This window comes from Lepidochelys kempii, chromosome 3 (genome assembly GCF_965140265.1).
Source record: "Lepidochelys kempii isolate rLepKem1 chromosome 3, rLepKem1.hap2, whole genome shotgun sequence".
Taxonomy (NCBI): domain Eukaryota; kingdom Metazoa; phylum Chordata; order Testudines; family Cheloniidae; genus Lepidochelys; species Lepidochelys kempii.
The window spans coordinates 89187402-89214468 of record NC_133258.1 but is presented as its reverse complement, the minus strand read 5'-3'; the positions used below and the strand labels follow the sequence as shown (position 1 = coordinate 89214468).

The window sequence follows — 27067 nt, the reverse complement described above, 5'->3', positions numbered from 1 at the left end:
ATAAAATCATGAGTGGTGTGGAGGAAGTGAATAAGGAAAAGTTATTTACTTGTTCCCATAATACAAGAAGTAGGGGCCACCAAATGAAATTAATGGGCAGCAGGCTTAAAACAAATAAAAGGAAGTTCTTCACTCAGCGCACAGTCAACCTGTGGAACTCCTTGCCTGAGGAGGTTGTGAAGGCTAGGACTATAACAGGGTTTAAAAGAGAATGGATAAATTCATGGAGGCTAAGTCCATTAATGGCTATTAACCAGGATGCGTAAGGAATGGTGTCCCTAGCCTCTGTTTGTCAGAGGGTGGAGATGGAGGGCAGGAGAGAGATCACTCGATCATTACCTGTTAGGTTCACTCCCTCTGGGGCACCTGGAATTGGCCACTGTCAGTAGACAGGATACTGGGCTGGATGGACCTTTGGTCTGACCCAGTATGGCTATTCTTATGTTATGTTCTTTGCGTTTTGCCATATCTGCAGTGAAAGTGTTCTTAAAATGAACCACATGAACTGGGTCATCATCCAAGACTGCTATAACATGAAATATATGGCAGAAAGCAGGTAAAACAGAGCAGGGGACAATTCTCCCCAAGGAGTTCCATCACAAATTTAATTAATGCATTATTTTTTTTAACAAGCGTCATCAGCATGGAAGCATTTCCTCTGGAATGGTGGCTGAAGCACAAAGGGGCAAATGAACATTTAGCATATCTGGCACGTAAATACCTTGCAATGCTGGCTACAAAAGTAGCATTGCCAGCAGATCAAGAGAAGTGATTATTCCCCTCTATTTGGCAATGGTGAGGCCACATCTGGAGTATTGAGTCCAGTTTTGGGCCCTCCACTACAGAAAGGATGTGGACAAATTGGAGAGAGTCCAGTGGAGAGCAACAAAAATGATTAGGGGGCTGGGGCACATGACTTATGAGAGGCTGAGGGAACTGGGCTTATTTAGTCTACAGAAGAGAAGAGCGAGGGGGGATTTGATAGCAGCCTTCAACTACCTGAAGGGGGGTTCCAAAGAGGATGGAGCTAGGCTTTTCTCAGGTGTGGGAGATGACAAAACAAGGAGCAATGGTCTCAAGTTGCAGTGGGGGAGGTCTAGGGTGGATATTAGGAAAAACTATTTCATTAGGAGAGTGGTTACCTAGGGAGGTAGGGTTACCTAGACTGGACTGGGTTACCTAGGGAGGTGGTGGAATCTCCATCCTTAGAGGTTTTTAAGGCCTGGCTTGACAAAGCCTTTGCTAGGATGATTTAGTTGGTGTTGGTCCTGCTTTGAGAAGGGGATTGGACTGGATGAGCTCCTGAGGTCTCTTCCAACCTTAATCTTCTATGATTCTAAGAAGAGGGCAGCGTTATCTCTTTTAAATGTAAACAAATTTGTCTTAGTGATTGGCTGAACAAAGAGGACTTGCGTGGACTTGTAGGCTCTGAAGTTTTACATTGTTTTGTTTTTGTACACTTTTTTATTTCAATTACAACACAGAATACAATATATATGAAAATGTCGAAAAACATCCAAAATATTTAATAAATTTCAATTGGTATTCAATTGTTTAATAGTGAGATTAAAACTGCGATTAATCGTGATTAATTTTTTTGAGTTAATCGTGAGTTAACTACGATTAATTGACAGCCCTAATAGGTACCAAATTCTCTGTGAAATCAATGGGAGTTATGCTACTGAGTTCAAAGGGGACAGGAATTACACCCTCTGGCTTACAACTCAAACACCCCTACTGACCTCTAAGAGTGGAACCAACTAGGATAGTGGAGGAGACCAGACGCACGTGTGTGATCCCAGCTAAGGGTATGTCTACACAGCAGCTGGGAGGTGTGATTCCCAACTTGGGTAGACATACATAGGCTAGCTAGGCTCGAGCTAGCATGCTAAAAATAGCAGTGTAGCCACAGTGACACGAGCAGCTACTCGGGCTAGCCTCCAAGTACAATCCCACCCGGCCCTCTGGGCATGTACTCAGGTGGCTATACTATGTCTAGCTAGCTCGGATAACAATAGCAGGGAAGCTGCAGCAGCAGGGGCTGTACACCCCAACTGGAATCCCGGGTAGGTACTCGAGTGGCTACCCTGTGCAGCCACCTGTTCTGCTGGAGCTTCGCTGCTATAGTTATTAGGACTAGCTTTATCAAAACCAGCCCAGGTACGTCTACACATGCAGCAGTCACGTCTCTGATTGCAGCGTACACATAACCTAAGACTCCTGCAGCCCCAATAAACATAATAGTCAACGGTCTCCATTTCTTTTTCCCCCAAACAGCATAATTTTTCAAATTCTGTCCTCAGGGATGCATACAACTCCCACTGAGTTGAGCTGCTTTTCCCACCATCTCAACACAAAGTTTTGACTCCATATTATATACATTTAGGTCCTGGTGCTGGGTGGACCCCGGCATCTAGAAGGACTCTCATGAAGTCCATGTGAACACAGGTATATGGGTGTCGCTGCAGGATTGGGGCCCTAGAGAACAGAAAAAAATAGAAAGTTTACATTTACAGAAACCAACAAGAAGCAATTAAACAGAATGGCACATGCAGACATATTTCAGCTTGGTTTTCAGTGTTGTGGGAAACGAGACAAATCTTTGCTTACTTAATACCAAATAATGATTCAAAGAAATGAAAAAAGTAACACTAAACATTGTCCATCACAAAAAGTCTAGGTGGAACCAGGAAGATGGCAACTGATGGTGCTGTGGACTTACAGGACCCTGCTGGGGGCTCTCTGTGGTATTTCATGCTAATGCCACAAAGATTAGAAAGAGCCCCACTCCCTAATTCAGTGACTAACATTGACCCAAGCTGTGTGTTACAAAAAGAAAATCGCCCTTATACCATCCTCTTTTCCAACTATCACAAACACTTGAAATGACTCCAACAGATCCCCCTGGGAAATTTTAGGATAGTTACAGCACAGTTGTGTGAAGGCGTTGGAGGGGGTAAAAGAATTTCTGAAGTGTCCAGAACAAACATTTTCTATATGTCAAAGAGATAACTGACACCACATAGAAAGTCAGCTTGGTTTGGGAAACTGGCTTCTGCCTGAACAATTCACATCAGTTTTAAGTAGAGTCCAGTCTATCAGAAAACAACAGCCACGTTGAGACTTGAAGACAGATCTGAAACCTCAGAGGATACATGAGCTGTTTTACAGAGTTTTCTGAGGGTATCAGATCCAATCCAGGCAGTGAATGGAATGACTTAATTCATTTCCCTTTCATGCAGAAATGGGGGCTAACTCTCCTATTTGGGGTAAGGGCCTCGCTGAAATGCCTCTCCCTTTTAACCTTGGCGTCCTTGATTGTGGGGCTGTTTCTAAATAAAGCCACTTTTGTACCTGTCACTTTAAAGGGTGCATGTTGTATCTATACCCACTTTACACCATTCTGGCAATGTAAAGTGGCCTCAAAGCAACCTTAGGGCTTGTCTACATGGCACAGTAAAGCACACTAACGTGCTGCGCTCTAACTGCCCTATATAGACACTCCTGGTGTGCTCTAAAAAGTACGTAATTCACGTTAACATTGTCCTATGTGATGTGGGACTACATCAACATGAACTAGGTACCTTTTAGAATATGTCTGCCAGTTGGCACAGGGCAGTTAGTGTGTAACACATTACAGCACTCTACAAATCACATCCCTTTAGTGCATTTTGCCAGTACCACGTAGACAAGCCCTAACAGATGAGAATCAGCACCCCAAGTCTACATCTCATTTTTTAATCTCCTTTGTTCATGCTCTCTTTTAATCAGCAGTCCCATTTTGATAATACGATTGTGTGCTCACCTGCTAAATTAATTGACTATCTTACCAACTGAGGTACAGAAGAACCTCAGAGTACAAACGCCAGAGTTACGAACTGACCACACACCTCATTTGGAACGGGAAGTACGCAATCAGGCAGCAGCAGAGACAAAAACAAAAAACCAAAAACTAAATGCAGTACAGAACTCTGTTAAACATAAACTACTAAAAATATAAAGGGAAAGTTTAAAAAAAAAGACCTGACAAGGTAAGGAAACTGTTTCTGTGCTTCTTTCATTTAAATTAAGATGGTTAAAAGCAGCATTTTTTTCCTGCATAGTAAAGTTTCAAAGCTGTATTAAGGCAATGTTCAGTTGTAAATTTTTGAAAGAACAAGCATAACATTTTGCTCAGAGTTAGAAACATTTCAGAGGTACGAACAACCTCCATTCCCGAGATGTTTGTAACTCTGAGGTTCTGCTGTATCCTTGCATATGAACACATACATGCTGTCTCCAGCTTTTACTGACCTCTTGATAGGGGTCACGTAGCACATTCTATAACAGCTCAGGAAATACAAACTCTGCCCATTGGATTTCTGTATTACTCTCTAAATCCAGTCTCATTTCAATAAAACAATGGCCAGATTGTGTCTAGTACTTACATAGGTGTGCAGGGGGTACAGTGCCTAAAGGCCAAGCAGAACTGGAACCCTTGCCTTGCTTCCACCAAGTAATGTATCTAGAGAGCAAAACTGAACCTCAAGTAACTAAGAAACAGAAAACACACATTTTCCTGAAGATTCAACATTTAATGACCATTAATATTATACGAGAGTTAAAAATTAATCAACAGTCTCTAGGAAAATAAAAATAAAAATCACATGCCATTTTAAGCACTTTATTGATCTATCATATGTTACCAGCTGCTTCGACACCCTATTATTGGACCAATTTATAATCCAACCTCAGAAGAAAGCAATATGCATAGTTATGAAGAATAACGTTGTGTGACAATTTATTTTGCTGCTCTCCAAGAGACTTCAATAGGGTTTCTGTACATGAGCAGAACTTGTCTCAGTATGGGAAACTGAAATTAAATAAGGGTTGTTATACATTTTCTGGATCTTATAAAGTTTTAGTTTGCACCTGAGGCTATTAATTTAAGATATTCACCTGTGTATTTTTATTTCATGAAAAGGTCCCCATCCGTGGCCAGATATATTTAAAGAAAAAAACATCAATATCAAGGGCCCAAGTGGTGAAATTCAGAGAGAGCCATCCCTTAATATTATACGTTGTGAATTAGGAGCTAATGAACACCACTCAATTGTTTACATTATTGGGGGAAATATTCTAGTCAACAAAGCAAAAAAATCTATGCATCAGAGACAATTATAATTTGTTTATTTAAAAAATGTATGGGAAGAAATGCTTTTCTGTTTCTTAAAGACATACAGTAATATAACCAGTTCTATAGCCTCTCCATACTGAAAACCTCAGACACCTATGATTTTTTAAATACAGTTTAATGAATGCAGTGTAAGTAAGGGTGTCAAACTCATTGTCAGAAGCCACAGTTTTCTCCATATCAATGATTGCCAAATTAATGAGCCGTGTGCCTCTCATGATCTGCAGAACACTCGCTGGTGGTCTGTGAAGAACTGTCTGGCCACATGGTTCTGGCTCTTCTTTGTTTCCAGCTATATAATCACTCTGAGAACTAAAAAAATATAAATACATCAAATACTTTCTTAATACAGCTTTTCCACATAAGCAATTGCTGGGGTTGCCACAGGGTGGTGGTGGTGATGGTAGTGGTTTTTTGCAATTGCAAACAGGATAGGTGATCTAGGAGTCAATTTCCCTATTGAAATGTGCTCCCCATATGATAATGTTTGAGAAACCTTACCCTGTAAAATCAAAAGCAGATCATATCAGGGTTCATCCTCCAGTTTTCATCTGGTCTGGCGAATAGGAAGGGGATTTTTCATAATGAGAAAGAATCCCTTATGCTTAAAGTTTGCTTCTTATTTGCCTCCAACTATAACTTGTTAATCTTTCCTATGCCCTTTCAATTTGAATAACTCTGTTGTAAGGTTATGTCTATAGGCATTAGAGCTGGTTGAGAATTTTTAACACCTTTTTTTCCACTGAAAAATGCTGATTCGTCAAAACCTAAATTGTTTGTGAAACAGGGTTGGTTTCTACAAATATCCCCTGAAAGTTCAACAAATCTCAACTTGAAAAAATTTTGGGAAAAAAACACTATGAAATGCTCAAAATATCCAGTTTCCACATTTTCAAACCCCAAATTTTGGGAGGATGGATTTTTGATACACGGATAGTTTCAAGGTTTTGTCATTTTATGTCCCAATTTGGGACAGGAACATTTTTTGATATCTCAAACATTTTCATGGAGCAGGAAAACCATTTCCTGCCCAGCTCTCATAGGCATCTTTAGAAGCCTGAAAGTAATACTATGCAAAACCAATTGTGTATAAAACCAAGGAGCTTAGGAAACAAATAACCTCTTAAAGAAGGCTTTTTTTTTTTTTTTGGTAGAAATTAAGTACAGTTTCACATACTGTGCTTTGATGAACAAAGCATAATATCCTTCAGATGTCAAACGCAACCAAAGCACAGATGAGGAACACTTAGGTCTCTCAAAAATGCATTATTTTTCCCTCTTCCCTCATGGGGTGAAATCAACCTTTCCTCAGCTGTTTCCTGGAATATTTCAGAAAAGGAAAAAACAAACTATGGCCCTATTAGGGTTAATTCTTTTGCATAGACACATATGACCATAAACTGGTCAAGTAGTACATGATCTTTTGCTAACATTGTGACTGGGAACAAGAAGAATAGAGCCACAATAATATACAGCTGTCAACTAAAAGTATTGCATAAAGACATCTTTGGCCATGTAGGCTCTTGGCCTTTTGGAAATAGGTCATCTGCATTGCCAGCATAACAAAGAAAATAAAAATGTTTAGAATTAGGAAGAGGCGGGTATAAGAAGCCGATATTGATGGGGCACTGCTTCGAGCAGTGCTCACCATTTGTTCCAGTCCAGATTGGCCTTTGATTGATGCACCATTTTTGTGCTTCACATAAGCAATATCTACAAAATCTAAAAGGTCTTTCATTTCCTCATCTTCATCTACAGGTAACTCTTTTTGTGCTTGAGTCTGTGCCTTCTGTCGCACTTTTCTTTCGTTTACTTCAATTTGTGCAAAGATGTCAGGAACGGCATCAACAAACTTGTAGCCTTTGGCTACCTTTTTGCTTTTCTTTGCCCTGCCTTGCTGCTGCTGCTGCTGGGAGATAGCAAATAACCTATCAATGGCTTCTTCCGTCTGTCTCTTATCTGAAAATCTCAACAGGCGTTCAGCAGTCTTTCTAAAGCTATCTGTGTTTCGCACACGGGACAGAATCTGTTTCTCAAGCTGCTGGAAGACAGGTTTGAAATGCTGAAGATTCTGCTCCACAATCTGAACATAATCTTTCACCTCTGACACAGCGGAGCTCCTTATGGTAGAGGTTCGGTCAAATAGAATTTTTTGGCGATCTGCAATAATCTGTGCAAAGACAGAATGGCCTCTATCCTCACCAGTCCACAGGTAAACGGCATAGGCATGCTCACTGGTGGCTATGAAGACATCCAGTTGCTGAGAATCTCCATGGACATTGAAGCTCTGGACATCTATGGAAGGTCCTATGAAGAGGTAAACTGCTCTGGTGATTGGGTTCCGCAGGTGGGTTGTAACATTCACATAGTTTGTTCCATTGTATGGGTAGCCCTGGGGATACATTTTTGAGGCAACAGTAGCCTTCTCACTGTAGCCAGTATCATCCATCCAGTACATCTTATACATCCCATCGTGATGCCTAATAAAAGCCCCGTGGACATCATCAATAATAGTCTCTTCAAAAGGCACATCCACATTGTGGAAGAAGCTGGTGGCTGCCTCCAGGGGGCTGTCATCTTCAAGATGAATTAGGTCCACAAGCAACAAAAGCTGGGGATGCAGAAGTAAAAGGTTTCTTTGGAAGTTTTTCAACTTCAGTTTTGGGTTGTAAGCACCCACTCCTTCTCCCCTGATAAAAACCACTCCACTTCTCTCCATAGCGGCGACTACTCTCCCCTGGCAGTCTGCAGCCAGGTCATGTTTGTATTTCAACCACTTTGATGAACAGTCCTCTGTAACCTGTCCTTCCCATGGGGAGAAGCAGCTCTTTGACACCGCTGGGGAAAACATCAACACATTGTTGAAGAAGGTATACTTTGGTCCATACAGGGCTTCTGTTATGAAAGGTACACCATTGGGAGCAAAGGTAAAGGAGTTCTGATCAGGGTGCTCATGGCCAGCATTGAAGTTCCTCCACCCTTTGACCCACTCTTTGTACTTATTCTTATGAACAATATCATATATTGCACGACCTCCCAGTTTTCCAGATTTGAAGGAGAGGAAGGGCCTGTTGATTTCAGCTGGCAATGCACTTCCATATGTTACAACTCCCCAGTCCTCAAAATAATGCAGCTTTGGAATACCATAGTCGGGTGGAGGTACGGAGTGCAAGCTTGCATCATACCTGCCAAAAGACAAAGAACATGGTTTTACACTTAAACATTAAAATTAAAATTATTTTATTTATTTTGATTTTCCAGCACCTATCCAAAACTCAAGGTATTTTTCAATATTTAAAAGACAGAATTGTCTATAGTGTAACATTTTTACAAGGATAGGTTGTTGGCCCCTGCCTGGAGAAAAAGTGAACTGCATATTTTTTCATTTGGTCCCTGTCCTTTGATCTGTCTGGCCTGAGTAGCCCTACTAGGAGATAAATTCCCACTGATATAGCTCTCGGGGTCACTGGAACATACTCGTCTTCCCCCCTCCCATATCAAACTGCAGTCCTCTTAATTTTAATAACTAATGTAATGCTAGTCTGCAGATAAGAGTTTACACTTGCATCGGAGCACAGTCGTCTTAGTTAAAAGGAGACACTGGGCCTGAGCGGTTGAGTTGCTGGCTGGGTGAGGAAGGACTGGAAGGCTGTGAAACTCTCCAGGTGAGGAGGCCTGGGAGAGACCCTGCTCAGGCAGGGAACAGACAGAGAATGCAAGGGACATAACCCGTAGGTAACAAAGGTGATGGGACAGAGTGGGAAGCAGCCCAGGGAATGCAGCAGCAACAACTATTAAAGGAAGCAGGATGTGGCTGCTATTTGTAGGGTCCCTGGGTTAGGACCTGGAGTAGTGGGTGGGCCCAGCTCCCCCCACTGGCCAAAGGCAAAGTTGGCAAAGCCCCGAGAAGGGGCAAGTTTTGTTTTGGAACCCAAGCAAAGGGCTGGAATTTAAACAGGCCTGCAGATGGGCCTGAAGACACTGAAGAGGATCAACCATTTTGTTGAACTTTGTTACCCTGGGAAGGGATTGGACTTGAAGGAGTGGCCTGGTTGGAGAGGTGGGGCAATAAGAACCAGCAAAGGCAAAGAGACTTCAGGGAGCAAGCCCTGGGGTTATTGCTCTATCCCAGAGCAGACGTAGACATAAAGCTAGCCCAGAAGGGGCTAAGAACTGAGCCCAGAGGCAGGGCTGCAGAAACTGACAAGGGCATAGTGATAGGCCCTGCTGAACCTTTTTCACCCTGGAAAGGGTTCATCTGTTTTAGACTGTGTGTGACTTAGCCAGAGGGCTGAGCCAGTGAAGACCTGCCTGATGAGGGCAACAGCTGACAGAAAAGAAAGAGAGAGTGCAGGTTTGCACTCAAATGACAGGAGGCGCTCAGGAGAGCTCAATGTACCCCGTCATATACTGTCTACTCAATTAAAAGAAACTCAATTCCTATCATGCACAAGATGTAATTTCCAGACTCCCCAGGTACTAGAGGATATGGAGAGTCTGAACTCTTCAAAAGGATTAGAAATAAGGTAAAAATGAATTATAATCCCACAGTTTTTTTAAATGATAATTTTATCCTCTGCCTAGTCTAAAGACAAACTTGTAAGACAGTAGGTATATAAACTAAAGTAATACACTTCAGTTTAAAGAGAAATCATACCTAAATAAGGTTAATTATTTTTTATTTCCTTATATTTAATATGAGCAGCCATATACTATTTCAGATATTATTTAAAGGAACAAAACAAATAAAACCAACATCAAGCCACAGCAAGAATTCCTCCCTAACATAACTAGATGAAGAGGTCTTTCCCCATCAGAATACAACTCTCTAATTAATGGCTATCCCCTCCAGGCCCTGACACAAAGATAGGCCTTGTAATATATCTGGTAGGACAACAACTCTGGCTGATTTTGACCAAAGATGGAAGCTTGTTCCACAGCCAATGGCCCCTAGTGGAGAATGCTCTACAACCACCCCCTTTCTTTATTAAATCCAGGAGACTTCCATGCAAGTGCCTCCACTGACTGCAATAGAAGCACTATGGCACAAGAAGAGAGGGAGTCTCTGAAGCAGGCAAGTCCCAGGACACTTAGGGCTTATTTCTGTGACTCAGATCAACTGAAAAATCTCACTCCTGAATGTTAAGATGTCTTCCCAGGGGAAGGAGTCTCTTAACTACAGACTAGCCAGGGGTCCTTGAGTGCATGAGGAGGAGTTTGCACTAAATATATAACCAGCACAGCACCCAGAGGGATATTTGGGAGCAAACAAGCCATGAATTTTCTCAATGTGCATATCTTAATTACAAAAACATATGCATGAAATACACCTGTTGATCCACTGTGGGGGAAAAACATGATGCCAGTTTAAACGTTGGATACGTACATACACTACTGACCAGCAAGAATTGGATGTATTAAAGGCCCTAAAAGATTTTCATTTCTTGTCTGCAGTGGAATGATCTAGTCTTACAAATTAGGGCTGAGTTGTAAGTTATGTGGAAAATGTGGCTCAAGTCCTGTTCCAGATTTTTTTTCCATTTTAACATTGCTTACTTGCTAATGTATATACCATTTTTAAAAGAATCTATGTTTCTCTCTTTCTTTAAGCATTGAAATTTACATTTAAATTGCATTTAAAAGAAAGAACTGGGTTTTAAATGAGCTTGTAACTAACAACCAAAACACAGAACAAGCTGTAACCTGAGTGGAAAATTTTTTGTTTTTTGTTAAAGAACTCATGTGGGAACTTTGATATAAGAATTTCACTGCCTTTGAAAATGCTTGTCTACAACAATGCAACTAAAAGCATTGCCAACAAACAGATGGAAAACATGTGAAAACAAGTTCTGTGCAAGACCTGTGTTGTATGTGTCCATATATTATATGGCTTGAAGAAGTTCTGAGTCACTTTTTTTAGACTAGACACAGTTTAGGTTGCACATGACCAGCATAACATCCATTTGTACAGTTCATTACAAATCGGAAGTTAATGGCTTATCATTAATGTCAAGCAGCTGCCATGTTTCTTTGAAGCCTACTCATTCTGTTTCATACCAGAGAAATTCAGTGTGAAGAGTGCACCACCGCTGCCCTTTGGATGGAGTCCCGGGGCCTTCCACCACTCGATTCCTTCTGATCTGATCTGCCAGCCAATTCCCACTGCCGTTGCGCATGACAAATTTGTCTAGAAACACCAACTGGCTCTCTGGCCCATAGAACCAGTTATAGTTGGAGTCTGCAATTGCCACAGTTCTCTGAAATCCTTGAGAAAAAGTTAAAAGGAACACAAGAACAAGCAAATAAATGCTGTACTGTAAAATAAGCATGATGAAGCCAAGCATTACAAATGGGCTTACCCTTTTAAAGTATTTATAGACATACTCTTGAATAACCCACAGTCAGGTTATACAGTAACTATTTCCCATTGCTGTACCATACTTTAATACTTACCTTTCTTCTTAAACTAAAGAAATCAAAGGTGCTATAGAACTGTCAAGGAGAAAGGCCTCATCCACCTCCCTTTCATAGATTCATAGATACTAAGATCAGAAGGGACCATTATGATCATCTAGTCTGACCTCCTGCACAACGCAGGCCACAGAATCTCACCCACCCACTCCTACGAAAAACCTCTCACCTATGTCTGAGGTACTGAAGTCCTCAAATCATGATTTAAAGAGTTCACAGAGCAGAGAATCCTCCAGCAAGTGACCCGTGACCCATGCTACAGAGGAAGGCGAAAAAGCTCCAGGGCCTCTTCCAATCTGCCCTGGAGGAAAATTCCTTCGCAGCCCCAAATATGGCAGTCAGCTAAACCCTGAGCATATGGGCAAGATTCACCAGCCAGATACCCAGGAAAGAATTTAACCCCATCTAACAACCCATCGCAGGCCATTGGGCCTATTTACCATGAATATTTAAAGACCGCATTAGCTTTTTTCACAGCCATATCACATTGGCGGCTCATAGTCATCCCATGATCAACCAATACTCCAAGGTCCTTCTCCTCTGTTACTTCTAATTGATGCGTCCCCAGCTTATAACTAAAATTCTTGTTATTAATACCTAAATGCATAACCTTACAATTTCATCCTATTACTATTACTCCAGTTTACAAGGTCATCCAAATCTTCCTGTATGATTTCCCGGTCCTTCTCTAAATTGGCAATACCTCCCAGCTTTGTATCATCGGCAAACTTTATTAGCACACTCCCACTTTTTGTGCCAAGGTCAGTAATAAAAAGATTAAATAAGATTGGTCCCAAAACTGATCCCTGAGGAACTCTACTGGTAACCTCCCTCCAGCCTGACAGTTCACCTTTCAGTAGGACCCGCTGTAGTCTCCCTGTTAACCAATTCCTTATCCACCTTTCAATTTTCATATTGATCCCCATCTTTTCCAATTTAACTATTTAACTAATAATTCCCCATGTGGCACAGTATCAAACGCCTTGCTGAAATCTAGGTAAATTACATCCACTACGTTTCCTTTGTTTAAAAAATCTGTTACTTTCTCAAAGAAGGAGATCCGGTTGGTTTGGCACGATCTACCTTTTGTAAAACCATGTTGTATTTTGTCCCATTTACCATTGACTTCAATGTCCTTAATTACTTTCTCCTTCAAGATTTTTTCCAAGACCTTGCATACTACAGATGTCAAACTAACAGGCCTGTAGTTATCCGGATCACTTTTTTTTCCTTTCTTAAAAATAGGAGGTATGTTAGCAATTTAATCTCTCACAAAGGATAGTATTCAGTTTAAAGATTTTCTTTTTTTTACGTCAGTCCATGCCCTTTAAAGTAACTACAGCTCACAGAGGCTCCTCAAGGTAAAATGAAACCTATGCCCTGAAAAAACTAAAACAAGCGTGCTTTGTTGTTTAAGTATCTTTCTGAAGCAGATGCCTCAGGTATCATGTGGCATCCATGCAACCCATTCTTCTAATGTGGGTGTGTACTGCTATGTGAAAGGTATTCTCGCCTTCTGGGTGGTGTTCAGAATACACGGCCAAATCTTTAGCTGATGTAAATCAGCAAAGCTCCACTGACTGTATCAGAACTATGCCCATTTATGACTGCAGAGAACTGGCCCCTAAAATCCATCCAAGTTAGGATTTTGTACTTTCACCCATAGTTTGAGGTTAAACTTGTATTCTATGGCAGGCTGAACTGATGTGGATACAGAAAGAACCAATGTAAAGAGCCCAACTGGAACAAAAATCTTTTCTGAAGGTTGACAAAGTTTGGTTACATTTTTTACCATTAATTTTCATATTTACATCTCTGCACTTTGATTCCAGCTGGGACTTCAAAACAAAAGTATGATTTGCAGCCTGATCAGAGGAGAAAGTACAAGAAAGTTTGGAACTGTGTTGCCTTTTATAAGATGTCCAGCCTAATTTTGCTAACTCAAGAAGTTACAATTACTCAGAAACAGTTCAGAGCAGGAACAGAATTTTGGACTACTTACCCAGTCTGAGGCAAACCTCAAACTTTTCATGTTCTCCCCACATTACTATATTTCCCATTTCCCCCTTTTAAATCTTTCCTCAGTTCACACTCCAATAGCTGCTTTGCAAAATACTTCACGAGTACTTCATCTTATGTCTCCTCATATCCAAGTTGTTTAAATGTCATGACTCGTCTGTTCCCAGAACATCTAAAATAGATGACCCTTCCTTTCCACCCATGTAGCTAAAATGCATGTCCATTCCTTAGTTCTGTCCCAATTTCATTACTGTAATTCCATTCTCATTTAATTCTTCTGCTGGCTTCCACTCACCTTCCACGTTATACTCGAACATCTCATTCTCTGTGCAACTCTGTGCCTACCTAAGTCTGTGCTCTTAATCCTCTCTCATTTTGCTCTATCCAAGATATTCATTTCACCTCTACTTTTGAATCCTTCTCCCATTCTTGCCCTCATGCTCCCCCACCCCCACCCCCGCAGCACCTTATTTCTGGAACGTCTTCCTTTTGCAGTTCGCAGGGCTCCAACTCTCCCCATTTAAATCCCTTAAAACACTCTTCATTAAACCTCCCAATGTTATTGCACCTATGTGAATGATGCTGTCACATACCTATCAAAATACAACAACTCATTGCTATAGTCAAAGATAGTGCCTTCCTCTGGGTCATCAAGAATATATGTCTTTTAGATTGGAAACTCCTTAGGGCAGGGACCCTGTCTCCTCCATTTCATACAGCGGTAAACACAGAAATTAACAGTAACTAAAAGAGGAGGTAGCATGGCCTAGTGCACAGAGCGGACTGGGACTCAGGAGACCTGGGTTCCACTCCCAGCTCTGCCACTAATTTATGGGGTGACCTTGGGCATAGAATCATAGAATATCAGGGTTGGAAGGGACCTCAGGAGGTCATATAGTCCAATCCCCTGCTCAAAGCAGGACCAATCCCCAACTAAATCATCCCAGCCAAGGCTTTGTCAAGCCTGACCTTAAAAACTTCTAAGGAAGGAGATTCTACCACCTCCCTAGGTAACACATTCCAGTGTTTCACCACTCTCCTAGTGAAAAAGTTTTTCCTAATATCCAACCTAAACCTCCCCCACTGCAACTTGAGACCATTACTCCTTGTTCTGTCATCTGCTACCACTGAGAACAGTCTAGATCCATCCTCTTTGGAACCCCCTTTCAGGTAGTTGAAAGCAGCTATCAAATCCCCCCTCATTCTTCTCTTCTGCAGACTAAACAATCCCAGTTTCCTCAGCCTCTCCTCATAAGTCATGTGTTCCAGTCCCCTAATCATTTTTGTTGCCCTCCGCTGGACTCTCTCCAATTTTTCCACATCCTTCTTGTAGTGTGGGGCCCAAAACTGGACACAGTACTCCAGATGAGGCCTCACCAATGTCGAATAGAGGGGAATGATCATGTTCCTCGATCTGCTGGCTATGCCTCTACTTATACATTCCAAAATGCCATTGGCCTTCTTGGCAACAAGGGCACACTGTTGACTCATATCCAGCTTCTCGTCCACTGTAATCCCTAGGTCCTTTTCTGCTGAACTGCTGCCGAACCATTGGGTCCCTAGTTTGTAGAGATGCATGGGATTCTTCCATCCTAAGTGCAGGACTCTGCACTTGTCCTCATTGAACCTCATCAGATTTCTTTTGGCCCAATCCTCTAATTTATCAAGGTCCCTCTGTATCCTATCCCTACCCTCCCTACCACTCCTCCCAGTTTAGTGTCATCTGCAAACTTGCTGAGGGTGCAATCCACACCGTCCTCCAGATCATATATGAAGATATTGAACAAAACTGGCCCCAGGACCAACCCTTGGGGCACTCCACTTGATACCGGCTGCCAACTAGACATGGAGCCATTGATCACTACCCGTTGAGCCTGACAATCTAGCCAACTTTCTATCCACCTTATAGTCCATTCATCCAGCCCATACTTCTTTAACTTGCTGGCAAGAATACTGTGAGACAGTGTCAAAAGCTTAGCTAAAGTCAAGGAACAACACATCCACTGCTTTCCCCTCATCCACAGAGCCAGTTATCTCATCACAGAAGGCAATTAGATTAGTCACGCATGACTTGCCCTTGGTGAATCCATGCTGACTGTTCCGGATCACTTTCCTCTCGTCTAAGTGCTTCAGAATTGATTCCTTGAGGACCTGCTCCATGACTTTTCCAGGGACTGAGGTGACGCTGACTAGCCTGTAGTTCCCAGGATCCTCCTTCTTCCCTTTTTTAAAAATGGGCACTACATTAGCCTTTTTCCAGTCGTCCGAGTTTTCAAAGATAATGGCCAATGGCTCTGCAATCACATCCGTCAACTCCTTTAGCGCTCTCGGAAGCAGCGCATCCGGCCCCATGGACTTGTGCTCGTCCAGCTTTTCTAAATAGTCCCGAACCACTTCTTTCTCCACAGAGGGCTGGTCACCTCCTCCCCATGCTGTGCTGCCCAGTGCAGTAGTCTGGGAGCTGACCTTGTTTGTGAAGACAGAGGCAAAAAAAGCATCGAGTACATTAGCTTTTTCCACATCCTCTGTCACTAGGTTGCCTGCATCATTCAGTAAGGGGCCCACACTTTCCTCGACTTTCTTCTTGTTGCTAACATACCTGAAGAAACCCTTCTTGTTACTCTTAACATCTCTTGCTAGCTGCAACTCCAGGTGTGATTTGGCCTTCCTGATTTCACTCCTGCATCTCCGAGCAATATTTTTATACTCTTCCCTGGTCATTTGTCCAATCTTCCACTTCTTGTAAGCTTCTTTTTTGTGTTTAAGATCAGCAAGGATTTCACTGTTAAGCCAAGCTGGTCGCCTGCCATATTTACTATTCTTTCTACACATCGGGATGGTTTGTTCCTGTAACCTCAATAAGGATTCTTTAAAATACAGCCAGCTCTCCTGGACTCCTTTCCCCCTCATGTTATTCTCCCAGAGGATCTTGCCCATCAGTTCCCTGACGGAGTCAAAGTCTGCTTTTCTGAAGTCCAGGGTCTGTATTCTGCTGCTCTCCTTTCTTCCCTGTGTCAGGATCCTGAACTCGACCATCTCATGGTCACTGCCTCCCAGGTTCCCATCCCCTTTCCTTCCCCTACTAATTCTTCCCGGTTTGTGAGCAGCAGGTCAAGAAGAGTTCTGCCCCTAGTCGGTTCCTCCAGCACTTGCACCAGGAAATTGTCCCCTACACTTTCCAAAAACTTCCTGGATTGTCTGTGCACCGCTGTATTGCTCTCCCAGCAGATATCAGGGTGATTGAAGTCTCCCATGAGAACCAGGGCCTGTGATCTAGTAACTTCCATGAGTTGCTGGAAGAAAGCCTCGTCCACCTCATCCCCCTGGTCTGGTGGTCTACAGCAGACTCCCACCACGACATCACCCTTGTTGCTCACACTTCTAAACTTAATCCAGAGACTCTCAGGTTTTTCTGCTCAGAGACTTGAGCTCTGAGCAGTCATACTGCTCCCTTACATAGAATGCAACTCCCCCACCTTTTCTGCCCTGCCTGTCCTTCCTGAACAGTTTATATCCATCCATGACAGTACTCCAGTCCTGTGAGTTATCCCACCAAGTCTCTGTTATTCCAATCACATCATAATTCCTTGGCTGTGCCAGGACTTCCAGTTCTCCCTGCTTGTTTCCCAGGCTTCTTGCATTTGTGTATAGGCACTTGAGATAACTCACTGATCGTCCCTCTTTCTCAGTATGAGGCAGGAGCCCTCCCCTCTAGCGTGCTCCTGCTCGTGCTTCCTCCTGGTATCCCACTTCCCCACTTACCTCAGGGCTTTGGTCTCCTTCCCCCGGTAAACCTAGTTTAAAGCCCTCCTCACTAGGTTAGCCAGCCTGCTTGCTAAGATGCTCTTCCCTCTCTTCGTTCGGTGGAGCCCATCTCTGCCTAGCACTCCTCCTTCTTGGAACACCATCCCATGGTCAAAGAATCCAAAGCCTTCTCTCCGACACCACCTGCGTAGTCATTCTTTGACTTCCATGATTCGACGGTCTCTACCTGGGCCTTTTCCTTCCACAGGGAGGATGGATGAGAACACCACTTGCATCTCAAACTCCTTTATCCTTCTTCCCATGTCGCTTTGCATCTCTGTTCCTCACTAAAATGGGGATAATGCTACTGACCTTCCTTTGCAAAGCTCTTTGATATCTACTAAATTAAAAGCTAGTAACTATTATTTATTGAACATAGTCATTGCCCACTGTGCTGTATGAAACAGAAGAAGACATAACCTACTCAAAGGATATTATAAGTCCCGTATTTTGGATGTTAAATAGCAATACAATTTATCACTAGAATACATGGAATACCTTAAAGACAGAAACCCATGGTCATACTATGTATACCAGATAATATATACACTAAACAGAAAACAAAGAACTTCATAGAGCATAGGAAGCAAATAATGTATGATTTAATAGAGATACAGAAGATAGTTACTCTTTTGCCCATCAGTCCTAATAATTTTCTTCTCCTGATACTTTCCCACAGAAAAATAAACTTCTTTTTCATGTAGCTGGGGGACACCTCTCCTCATTTAACCTTTCCAAAATTTCACCCAGCAGGGGTAGCTTTCCTTTCCACTACCTAACTCCGATAGTAGTTCTATGCCACAGTGACACAAGCTGAAATGCAGGCCCTTCACTGGTGCCTAAATAGTTATTTTTCTGTATAATCTTAGGCACTCACACTGGAACAATTTGGCCCATGTCTCCTTGGACTGCACTGAGAACCCTACCAATAGAGCTAGTTAATATTCTTCACATGAAAAATATTTTAATCAAAATTGCTTTTTCTTTAAATGAAACTTCTTGGGGAAAACTGATGTTATGAAACCTTTAAATTTTTGTGAAAATGCCTACAACATTTTTATCAATATTTTTATGCAAACTATCAATTTTTTCCATTCCAAAAATCCCTCTGTTTTCACTGCGATGATTTTGGTAAGAGAAAAATTTCAGTAACAATTTTGAAAATGATTCTGACAGAATTCCAAGAAAAAATATCAAGACAAAATTCACACACGCAAAAAAACAAAACAGAAAATGAATCCATATCAAAGACAGAAGCAACTTTGAAATGTTAAACTTTTTCGTAAAATCATTTTCTTATTTTTTGACCAATTCTAAGGGCCAGCACTTAATAGACAACAATAGTGTCATTTTCATGCAGGTATATAAAAACATGCAGAATGCTGCACTATTTGAGCTATACAGAATTGTACTTTAACTGTTCCGATGAAGTGAGCTGTAGCTCACGAAAGCTTATGCTCAAATAAATTTGTTAGTCTCTAAGGTGCCACAAGTACTCCTTTTCTTTTTACTTTAACTGTGAAACTTGTAATTGATTTAGAAATTAGCAGATGTCCCCTTCATCAATCCAAGCTACCTACCTGGCAGGACAGTTCTATACATAAATGCAAAGTGCTCTTTAAGCCACGGGTGATTGAAGTGGTTGATGTCAAAATGCCTTTGGACAAGAAACATATATTGAAAGAGAGATCTGGTGGTGTAGCTGCCATAAGCCACTCCTTCATAGAGGGATCCATCTGTAACTTCTCGCAGCAGGACTATAGACTTTTCCATGATTGACAGTACTTGCTTAGTCCACAAGTATGCTTCCTGAAGATAGCCTGAAAGAGGAAGATGTGGATAAAGGTGACAACTTCATAACATACTATGCCTTCAGGATATGATTTTTTTAAAACAGGGGTGCTCCAAAGTATGACCTCTGCAGTCCTAAAATATGACCTAAGTCTGCCATCTCCTTGCAGTTGTAGGGTGAGAAGAAAACTGCATGCAGATTTTAATTTCTGATGAACAAAGGAGTTCAAGCTTAATTTAGTGAAGAAAATCTGCCAACACCTAATTGTTATTAACCAGGGACCACAAATAAAGGAAGCACACCTTGTACTTTCAAAGAAAGATGTCCCTATTATGCTCAATACACTCACATAGTGAGACTCATCTCTTGCCACATGGGATCATGCATTTGAAATTAAAACAAAATGCAAACAAATCCATGATCTCCACCAGAGGGCTCCAATAATGGAATTATCCAAGTCATTTATTTTTTAGCAATATGGTTGCCACAAGTGAAACATTCACAAAACACACACACTGATGGGTGGGTGCTTAATAGATACAAATGACAATTAACAATAAGAATATTGAATCAAGAAGTTTAAACTTAAAGTGCAATTAAATATTACATAGTAAAAGATGGTCCATACTATGTACATTTTTAGAATACTGTACTATCTAAACATGTACAAATTTCTTCTGAAGAAAAGATTATCAGAGGTCTTACCATTCTGGTCCCTTTTGGCTTGTTCAACAAGTGGGGAGAAATTGAAGGAAGCCCCCACACAGCGCCATCTGCCCATCAGCTAGCCAAAATGTGCACCCAAGCACAAATATTGAGAGACTAGTAGTGGCAGCAGCAGAGCGTCCAAAGAGAGCAAGGTATGTGGACGTGGCGCAGAGATCAACTGATGCAGGCAGCTGGCACATACTATACCATGCTAAAAGGTACATTAGTGACTGCTCTGTGAGAACTCCCTTCAATGATCTTAGAGACATTGTGCCACCGTAACACACATAATGCCTCCATTATAGTGATGAACACCACCCTTACTGTGGGCTGTGACATAAAAGCCACAATAAATATTTTGGTTGTTAATCCTTTAGCAATTCTAAGGTGTACCCTTACTGTTGATCTAAAATATCACACTAGAGAGAATTATTGTCTCATGGTTTAGCAGTGGCAGTGCATTTATCATCCTGAAACATACTGTAGGTAGCTATTACTTGGTTTACAGCTATTCCATCCCACCCATCTATTACACATCAATGTGTAATAAGGAACAAGTAGCCTATTTACTACCATCTCTAGTCGAATGTGAAAATGGTATTAATTAGAGTTTTCCTTTAGAGAACATTATGTACCAGCCTATTGATTATCCAAATATTTTTCAAAACAACTTGAGTTCTTATTTTAATTCAGGAGATCATAATTTACTGACTACTTAGACTGCACCTGGAACTGGGCTCAATTATCAGCTCTGCCGCAAACATCAAGTGTGACCTTGGGCAAACCACTTAATCTCTCTGTGCGGCAATCCCTCCCGTCTATACAATGGAGATAATAATGCTTCCTTTGTCTATTTTGTCTATTAGGACTGTAAACTGTTTGGAGCAGGGCTCAACACAAGGTGTTTGTACTATGCCTAGCACAATGGGACCTTGATCTTAATTGAGGCCTCTAGACGTGACTGTAATACTCCTTACATCTGGTATGTTATTCATATTGTGTAAAGTCATAATATTAAAATAAATTAGTTATATATAATTATACGTTTTACCTCACCTATTTGTTTGCTCTATCATATGCTAAAAGAGAAATACATTTTTAAACAGCATTGTACTGCTGGAAAGACAATCTAAAACTATGCTGCAATATTATAATACAATTTATTTTTTACTTTTTGGAAATTTACAGATATAAACTATAGAAATCAAAATTCTCCCTGAATGCTGATTTTAGTCACTATCAAGGACAGATTTATTCTGCTAATTTTAACTCAAAAGTAATATTTGTTTCATGTTACCAATTCCTAAAAGAATTGGAAGTTGCTAGAAGTAGATGAAGGTAGCCACAGGCTCACAACAAGTGTTCAACCCAAACTGCAAATTCTGATAGATTAATGATGCCAACCTTGTTGGATGCAAACCATAGTTTCTGCTCTTTACTCTCAGAGAAAGTGGGGACCACTCTCAGCTACCCAAAAGGGGAAAGATTAGATTATGAGGAACGGGTGAACATTTATCTAGGAACGGGTGAACACCCTACCTAGATAAAGCCAACTTCCAGACTCCATATGTCTGGAAAAACGCCTTAGGTATATTACTATTGCTATTTACTATTGTAGGGAGGGTAAGGTACCCTAATCAGTGATCAGTTGCAGGCACAGTACAAACACTTAACAAAAAGTCGGCTCCCACCCCAAGGAGTTTCTAGGCTATGTGCTTGGTCTGCCTTAGAAAAACTTGAAGAGCCTACACTTAGATGCTTGGGGTGGTCACATTATGTACAATTTGTTTAATACCTACAAGTGGTGATATGACAATTATTGATCTTCACCTTTACAACGGTCTGTACAATTTATACCTTGTGTAACTGATTATATATATAATATGACAACCAGCAGAGTTATATGTTTATTCAACAATAAAAAAGAGATGCTGAATATGGCTGTGCTTTAGCAGATATATACACTTGTACATCTTTACACATGGCTGAATTCAAGGTTGAGTGCTAACATGTACAACATAGAATACATACTTCTATCAGTTCCTGAGCCTTTATTCATAACTTATAAACATGACTGACACACTTTAAAAAGAATGTCCCTATTGATTGGTGCATACCTTGATTCATCAGAACCAGGCTTCCTGCCAGCAGGGCCATGCAGTTGGTAGGCTGATGGTTATGTAGGTACTGGAAACCCCATCCACGCCTGTATGATGTTTCATACATATATCCTGAGGCATTGGCAATCACTTCAAGAAATCTTTCCTGTTCAGTCTTGCTAAGGTAGTTGTATAAGAAGTCATAAGCAGTGGCAAAAGCAACCAAAGAGTGAGCAAGAGGGACCTCATCCCATGGAGCATCCTTCACTAACCTGTCAAAGAAGAAAGAGGTCAATTAATAAATTGAGTTCCAAAGATTTTTCACCAGGCTTTGATGAGTAAGTGACTCAATATCTTTGAAATTAGGTACCTAATGCAAAGAGTTCAACAGCCTTCCAACAGGAAACAACCTAGCTAGTTTTAAAATGAAGCTTGATAAATTTATGAATGGGGTTTTATAGGACAGGGTTGCCTGAAATACCAGGGGACTGGACTTAATAACACAGATAGTCCTGATGTATGTTCTGAACACAGAGAACATGCTATCTATTAACTCTCTCTGGAACATTTCACTTGTTTCTAAATAGATACAGAAGTCATCCTTAAAAACTCACCAGTTGTGTTAGATAAATGAATTCCTTTTCCATAGATTCCATATCTTTACCTCAGTAGCTGCAATATTCTAGCTTTTGCTTCAGGAGTAGATATGTGGAAAATTAGATAATATTACATATATTGAGGTAATATCCATTCATCTGAAGTAAAACTGGTAAATTTCAAGGATGACCTCTAATCTGAAAGTAATAACATAAACTTAATATTCTTCTCAATGTTTGTTACAATCTTTTATTTTTAAGTGAATTTAATGCTGGTGAAAAATATCTGCATGGCGGCCTTGGAATCTGGAGTCTTCTATGGTAGCACAGTATATCTTTCCAAGCCAAGTATTACATGGGCAGCAACAGTGCAAACTCCATGACACTGACATGCTGTGATGGGGAATACAAACCCCACACTGGAGAGGAAGGAATTAAAAGCTTCTCTGGGCTCAGGTGGCCCCATCTTGCTACACCTGCAAAGCCTGCAGATGTTGGAGGATAGGGTTGTCAGGCATCCGGTTTTTGACCAGAATACCTGGTCAAAAAGCGCCACTGACTGGGCTGTTAAAAGTCCAGTCATTGGCGCAGTGGGGCTAAGGCAGCCAGGCTCCCTGCCTGCCCTAGCTATGCATGGCTCCCGGAAGTGGCCAGCATGTCTCTGCGGCCCCTAGGTGCAGGGGTAGCCGGGAGGCTCCATCTGCTGCCCTCATCCTGAGCCTTGGCTCTGCAGCTCCCATTAGCCAAGAACTGCGGCCAATGGGAGCTGCAGAGGCAGGGCCTGAGGGCATGGACAGTGTGCAGAGCCACCTGTCTGCACCTCTGTCTAGGGGCCACAGAGACATATCGGCTGCTTCCAGGAGCAGCCTGAGGTAAGTGCCACCTGAAGCCCCCAGCTCTAGGAACCTGCACCCCGCATCCCCTCCTGTATTCCAAACCCCTTGGCCCCACCTCCCCCCAGCCTGGAGCCCCCTCCTGCATCCCACACCCCTCATCCTCAGCCCCACCCCAGAGCCTGTACCCCCAGCCGGAGCCCTGACTCCCTTCCACACCCCAACCCCTTGCCCCAGCCCGGTGAAAATGAGCGAGTGAACGAGGGTGGGGAGAGTGAGTGAGGGAGGGCGGGAGGGGGGATGGAGTGAGTGGGGCTGGGGCCTTGGAGAAGGGGCGTGGCCTTGGGGAAAGCATGGGGCAGCGGCAATCAGAAAGTTGGCAACCCTACTGGAGGAGATTAAAAAGGGAAACAAAGTAGCTCACTAGCAGGCAGACAGTGCAAGTGAGCTGACTTGCACTCTCAGCTCCTGGGAAGGAATTCCACAGGAACTCTTGCTGCCTGAGGCCTGGCTATGGTGGCCTAACCAAGCCTGCAAAGAGACCAATGATTCTCTGAGGGTCAGGAACTTTATCTTTATGTCCAATCCTTTACTTTACCCTATGGGAAGAGAGGGGACTAGTAGGAAGTGATCCAGAGAAAGAGCTGCACAACACCCCATAGTGCAGGACTTAACTGCCTATCATTGGGCTCTAATTTGGAGCCTGGTGGAGGATGTGGGCCTGGGCTCCCTGACCACACCCTAAAGAGGGATAATTGCAGGAATCTACCCCTCGATGGGGAACTTAGTTGGGGGAAGACCCTGAAGATAGAAAGTTCTGAACCGCAAGACCCTGAGCCAAGGGGGAAACCCTGAATCCTTCATTTGGTCCTGAAGACCTACCCGTTCTCTTTTTTTATACACCCCGAAAGGGGTGGACTGAAAATGTGACCTGGCTGAAGGGCTGAGTCACTGAAAGGACAGATCACTGCAGGGTGGAGCCACAGTGGAAAAGGGGAATGCCTGGGAGGAAGTCAAACTGCCACACACTTGCCTGACCACTAAGCAGCACTGGCAGTGAGTGTTCCCCTTCACACCTGCCAATATTCCTTATCCCTGACCTAGAGGGGCCACTTCCAGAAGTCTCCATGCTCAATCAGTTCTAGGACTCTCTGTTAAGACTGCCAAGAAGAGTGACAACTATGAATGAGGTTTTTGCAATATGGATACCTTGTCCACCAGGAAGTAGATTCAGAGCACTATTGTATTTTATGTAGGCCATCAAACAGCCATGGAATTGAGCTATGCCAGAGTAAGGAAGGGAGACTTTGGCCTATAAATATGAAAGCAAATTTACACATTTAGAATAATCAAAAATACAAAATTCAAACAAATACACGAAATACCTGGAATAAAATGCTATTATTCAAAAATCTGATAGACAATATTTGCTTGTGTGAACAATAATAATTGTGCTAAGCCTAACAAAGGAGTAAATCTGAACAGGGAAAAATTTGCAGAGCAAAGGATTCTCATAATCAATAGGCTCATGTACATTTCAGACTTGTTTTGCAGAGCAGAGTTTGAAGGAATATATCCTGAATATCAATACTTGGTATGAGAAATAAGCAACTGCTTGCACAGCTTTCAGTTCTCTTTAACCTCTACTCATGCTTTTTATTACATGTTTTTTATTTATAAAAATACATTTTGAACACTGATGGGGCGGCAGGGGGATGAGTGGGGAAGAAGCAGGGGGTGAAACCTGGCTCCTCTGCAGCTAATGGGAGTTTTATCATTGACTTGCGGGGGCCAGGATTTCAACCTAAACTTTTATAAATAGCAGACTAAACAGGTATGCTAGAGTTCTGATGGAATATGATTAAAGAAGACTATACACTCATTCATTTATCAATACTGTGGAGTCACTAAGAACATAAAAGCTACCATACGGGGTCAGACCATGGTCCAATTTGCCCAGTATCCTGTCTCCAACAGCACCCTATATCAGAGCTTCAGAGGGATTGTACAAAACAGGGCAATTATGGAGTGATCCAGTCTTCCACTCCTGGCTTCTGGCAGTCAGAGGTTTAGGGTTGACCCAGAGCATGGGGTTGCATCCCTAATCATCTTGGCTAACAGCCATTGATGGACCTGTCCTCCATGAACCTATCCAGTCCTTTTTTGAATGAAATTATGCCTTTGGCCATCAAAACATCTCATGACAATGAGCTCCGCAGGATAACTGTGCATTGTGTGGAAAAAGTACTTCCTCTTGCTTTTTATTAAATCTGCTGCCTATTAATTTCATTGGGTGGTAACCCCGATTTTTTGTATGGTGTAAAAGTGTAAATAACACTTCTTCATTTTTTCCACACACATGATTTTATAGACCTCTGTCTATTATGTCCCTCCTTTAGTCATCTCTTTTCTAAGATGAACAGCCCTAATCTTTTAAATCTCTCTTCATATGGAAACCACTCCATACCCTTGATCATCTCTGTTGCCCTTCTCTGAACCTTTTCCAGTTTCACTATATCTATTTTGAGATGCGGCAACCAGAACTGGACACAGTATTCAAGGTGTGAGCACAGCATGGATTTATATAACGGAATTATATCCTGTCTTATTTTCTATCCCTTTCCTAAAATATAAAGATAGACAACTAAAGGTGTGGTGAAGCTGACTATCTTTAAGACGGTGCCTTTACTATTATCCTTTCCCAAATCCCTACATGTACATTCTGTTCCGCAACAACTTCTGTCATTTTCTGCCAAATCAAACTCTAAATCTAGTAATCAGGGCTTGTTGCCAGGTGCAACAAAGTTTCTCACTGGAGTCTGCAGTTGTTCGGTGTAGAAGAGCTGTAGCCCTTACAGCCAAAGGCTTTACACATTTTCCCTAGAAACTCATTATTTCCATTTGACAACAGCAAAACATTTCCAGATAAATTAACTGAGACACTAACTGACTTAGGTGAACAAGCCTGCACACATCCAGGGTAGGGTTTTTTTTAAAACTGTCCCTTTAGAGCCACAAAACTTTGAAAGTCTGGTTAATCCATTATATGTCAAGTCCAGCTCAGTGCCCACATTCCTTACTATTTCTGCTTTTGTATCTTTCTTTTGCACTAAAATGACTTTGAACTATGTGCTCTTATTCATGAAGAGGTTGATTTCTTTGTAGTTAAAATGTTACATTCTGCCTGACTTACAACCCCATGAAATACCATTGACTTTGATGGAATCGAATGATGTACAATTCAGGACAAAATTTAGACCCATTAATTCATTTTGGGTGCAGAATGCTTTTAAGAAAAATTAAACTTACACCACCAACAAAGCGTGGGAGCTCAGAAGGGAGAGTTCACCCCTGGATTCTTCTCTATCAAACACAGAAGGTGCCTCGTGGCTATTAGACATTGTCTGTACTAGAAAATGCTATACCCAATTTCTAGCAATGGGGCACAACTGCATACAAAATCCTAGAGTTTTCACCTCTGTGTCATGAACTGCTAATCAGTGTACAGACCCTTGAACAAGTATTTGGAGACCCCTCATTTTCAAATAATGTTCTTTTGGTTCTCGCTAGAC

General features: G+C 41.8%; 1 protein-coding gene across 4 annotated transcripts in view; it reads right to left on the bottom strand.

The window, feature by feature from the left end:
* Positions 1–5152: 5152 nt before the first annotated feature.
* The window catches only part of DSE (dermatan sulfate epimerase), a 65527-nt gene continuing 43612 nt past the window's right edge, over positions 5153–27067 (bottom strand). For 3 of the 4 annotated variants that reach the window (XM_073337108.1, XM_073337109.1, XM_073337110.1), the window contains 4 exons: positions 22085–22338; positions 19048–19287; positions 11231–11438; positions 5153–8358 (listed from right to left, as the gene is read on the bottom strand). In XM_073337108.1, the coding sequence (XP_073193209.1) occupies positions 6600–8358; positions 11231–11438; positions 19048–19287; positions 22085–22338 (2461 nt within the window). In that variant the 3' untranslated portion in view covers positions 5153–6599. Of the gene's footprint in view, positions 8359–11230; positions 11439–17425; positions 18618–19047; positions 19288–22084; positions 22339–27067 lie in introns of those variants that run through there. The other variant, XM_073337111.1, reaches the window with a different exon arrangement.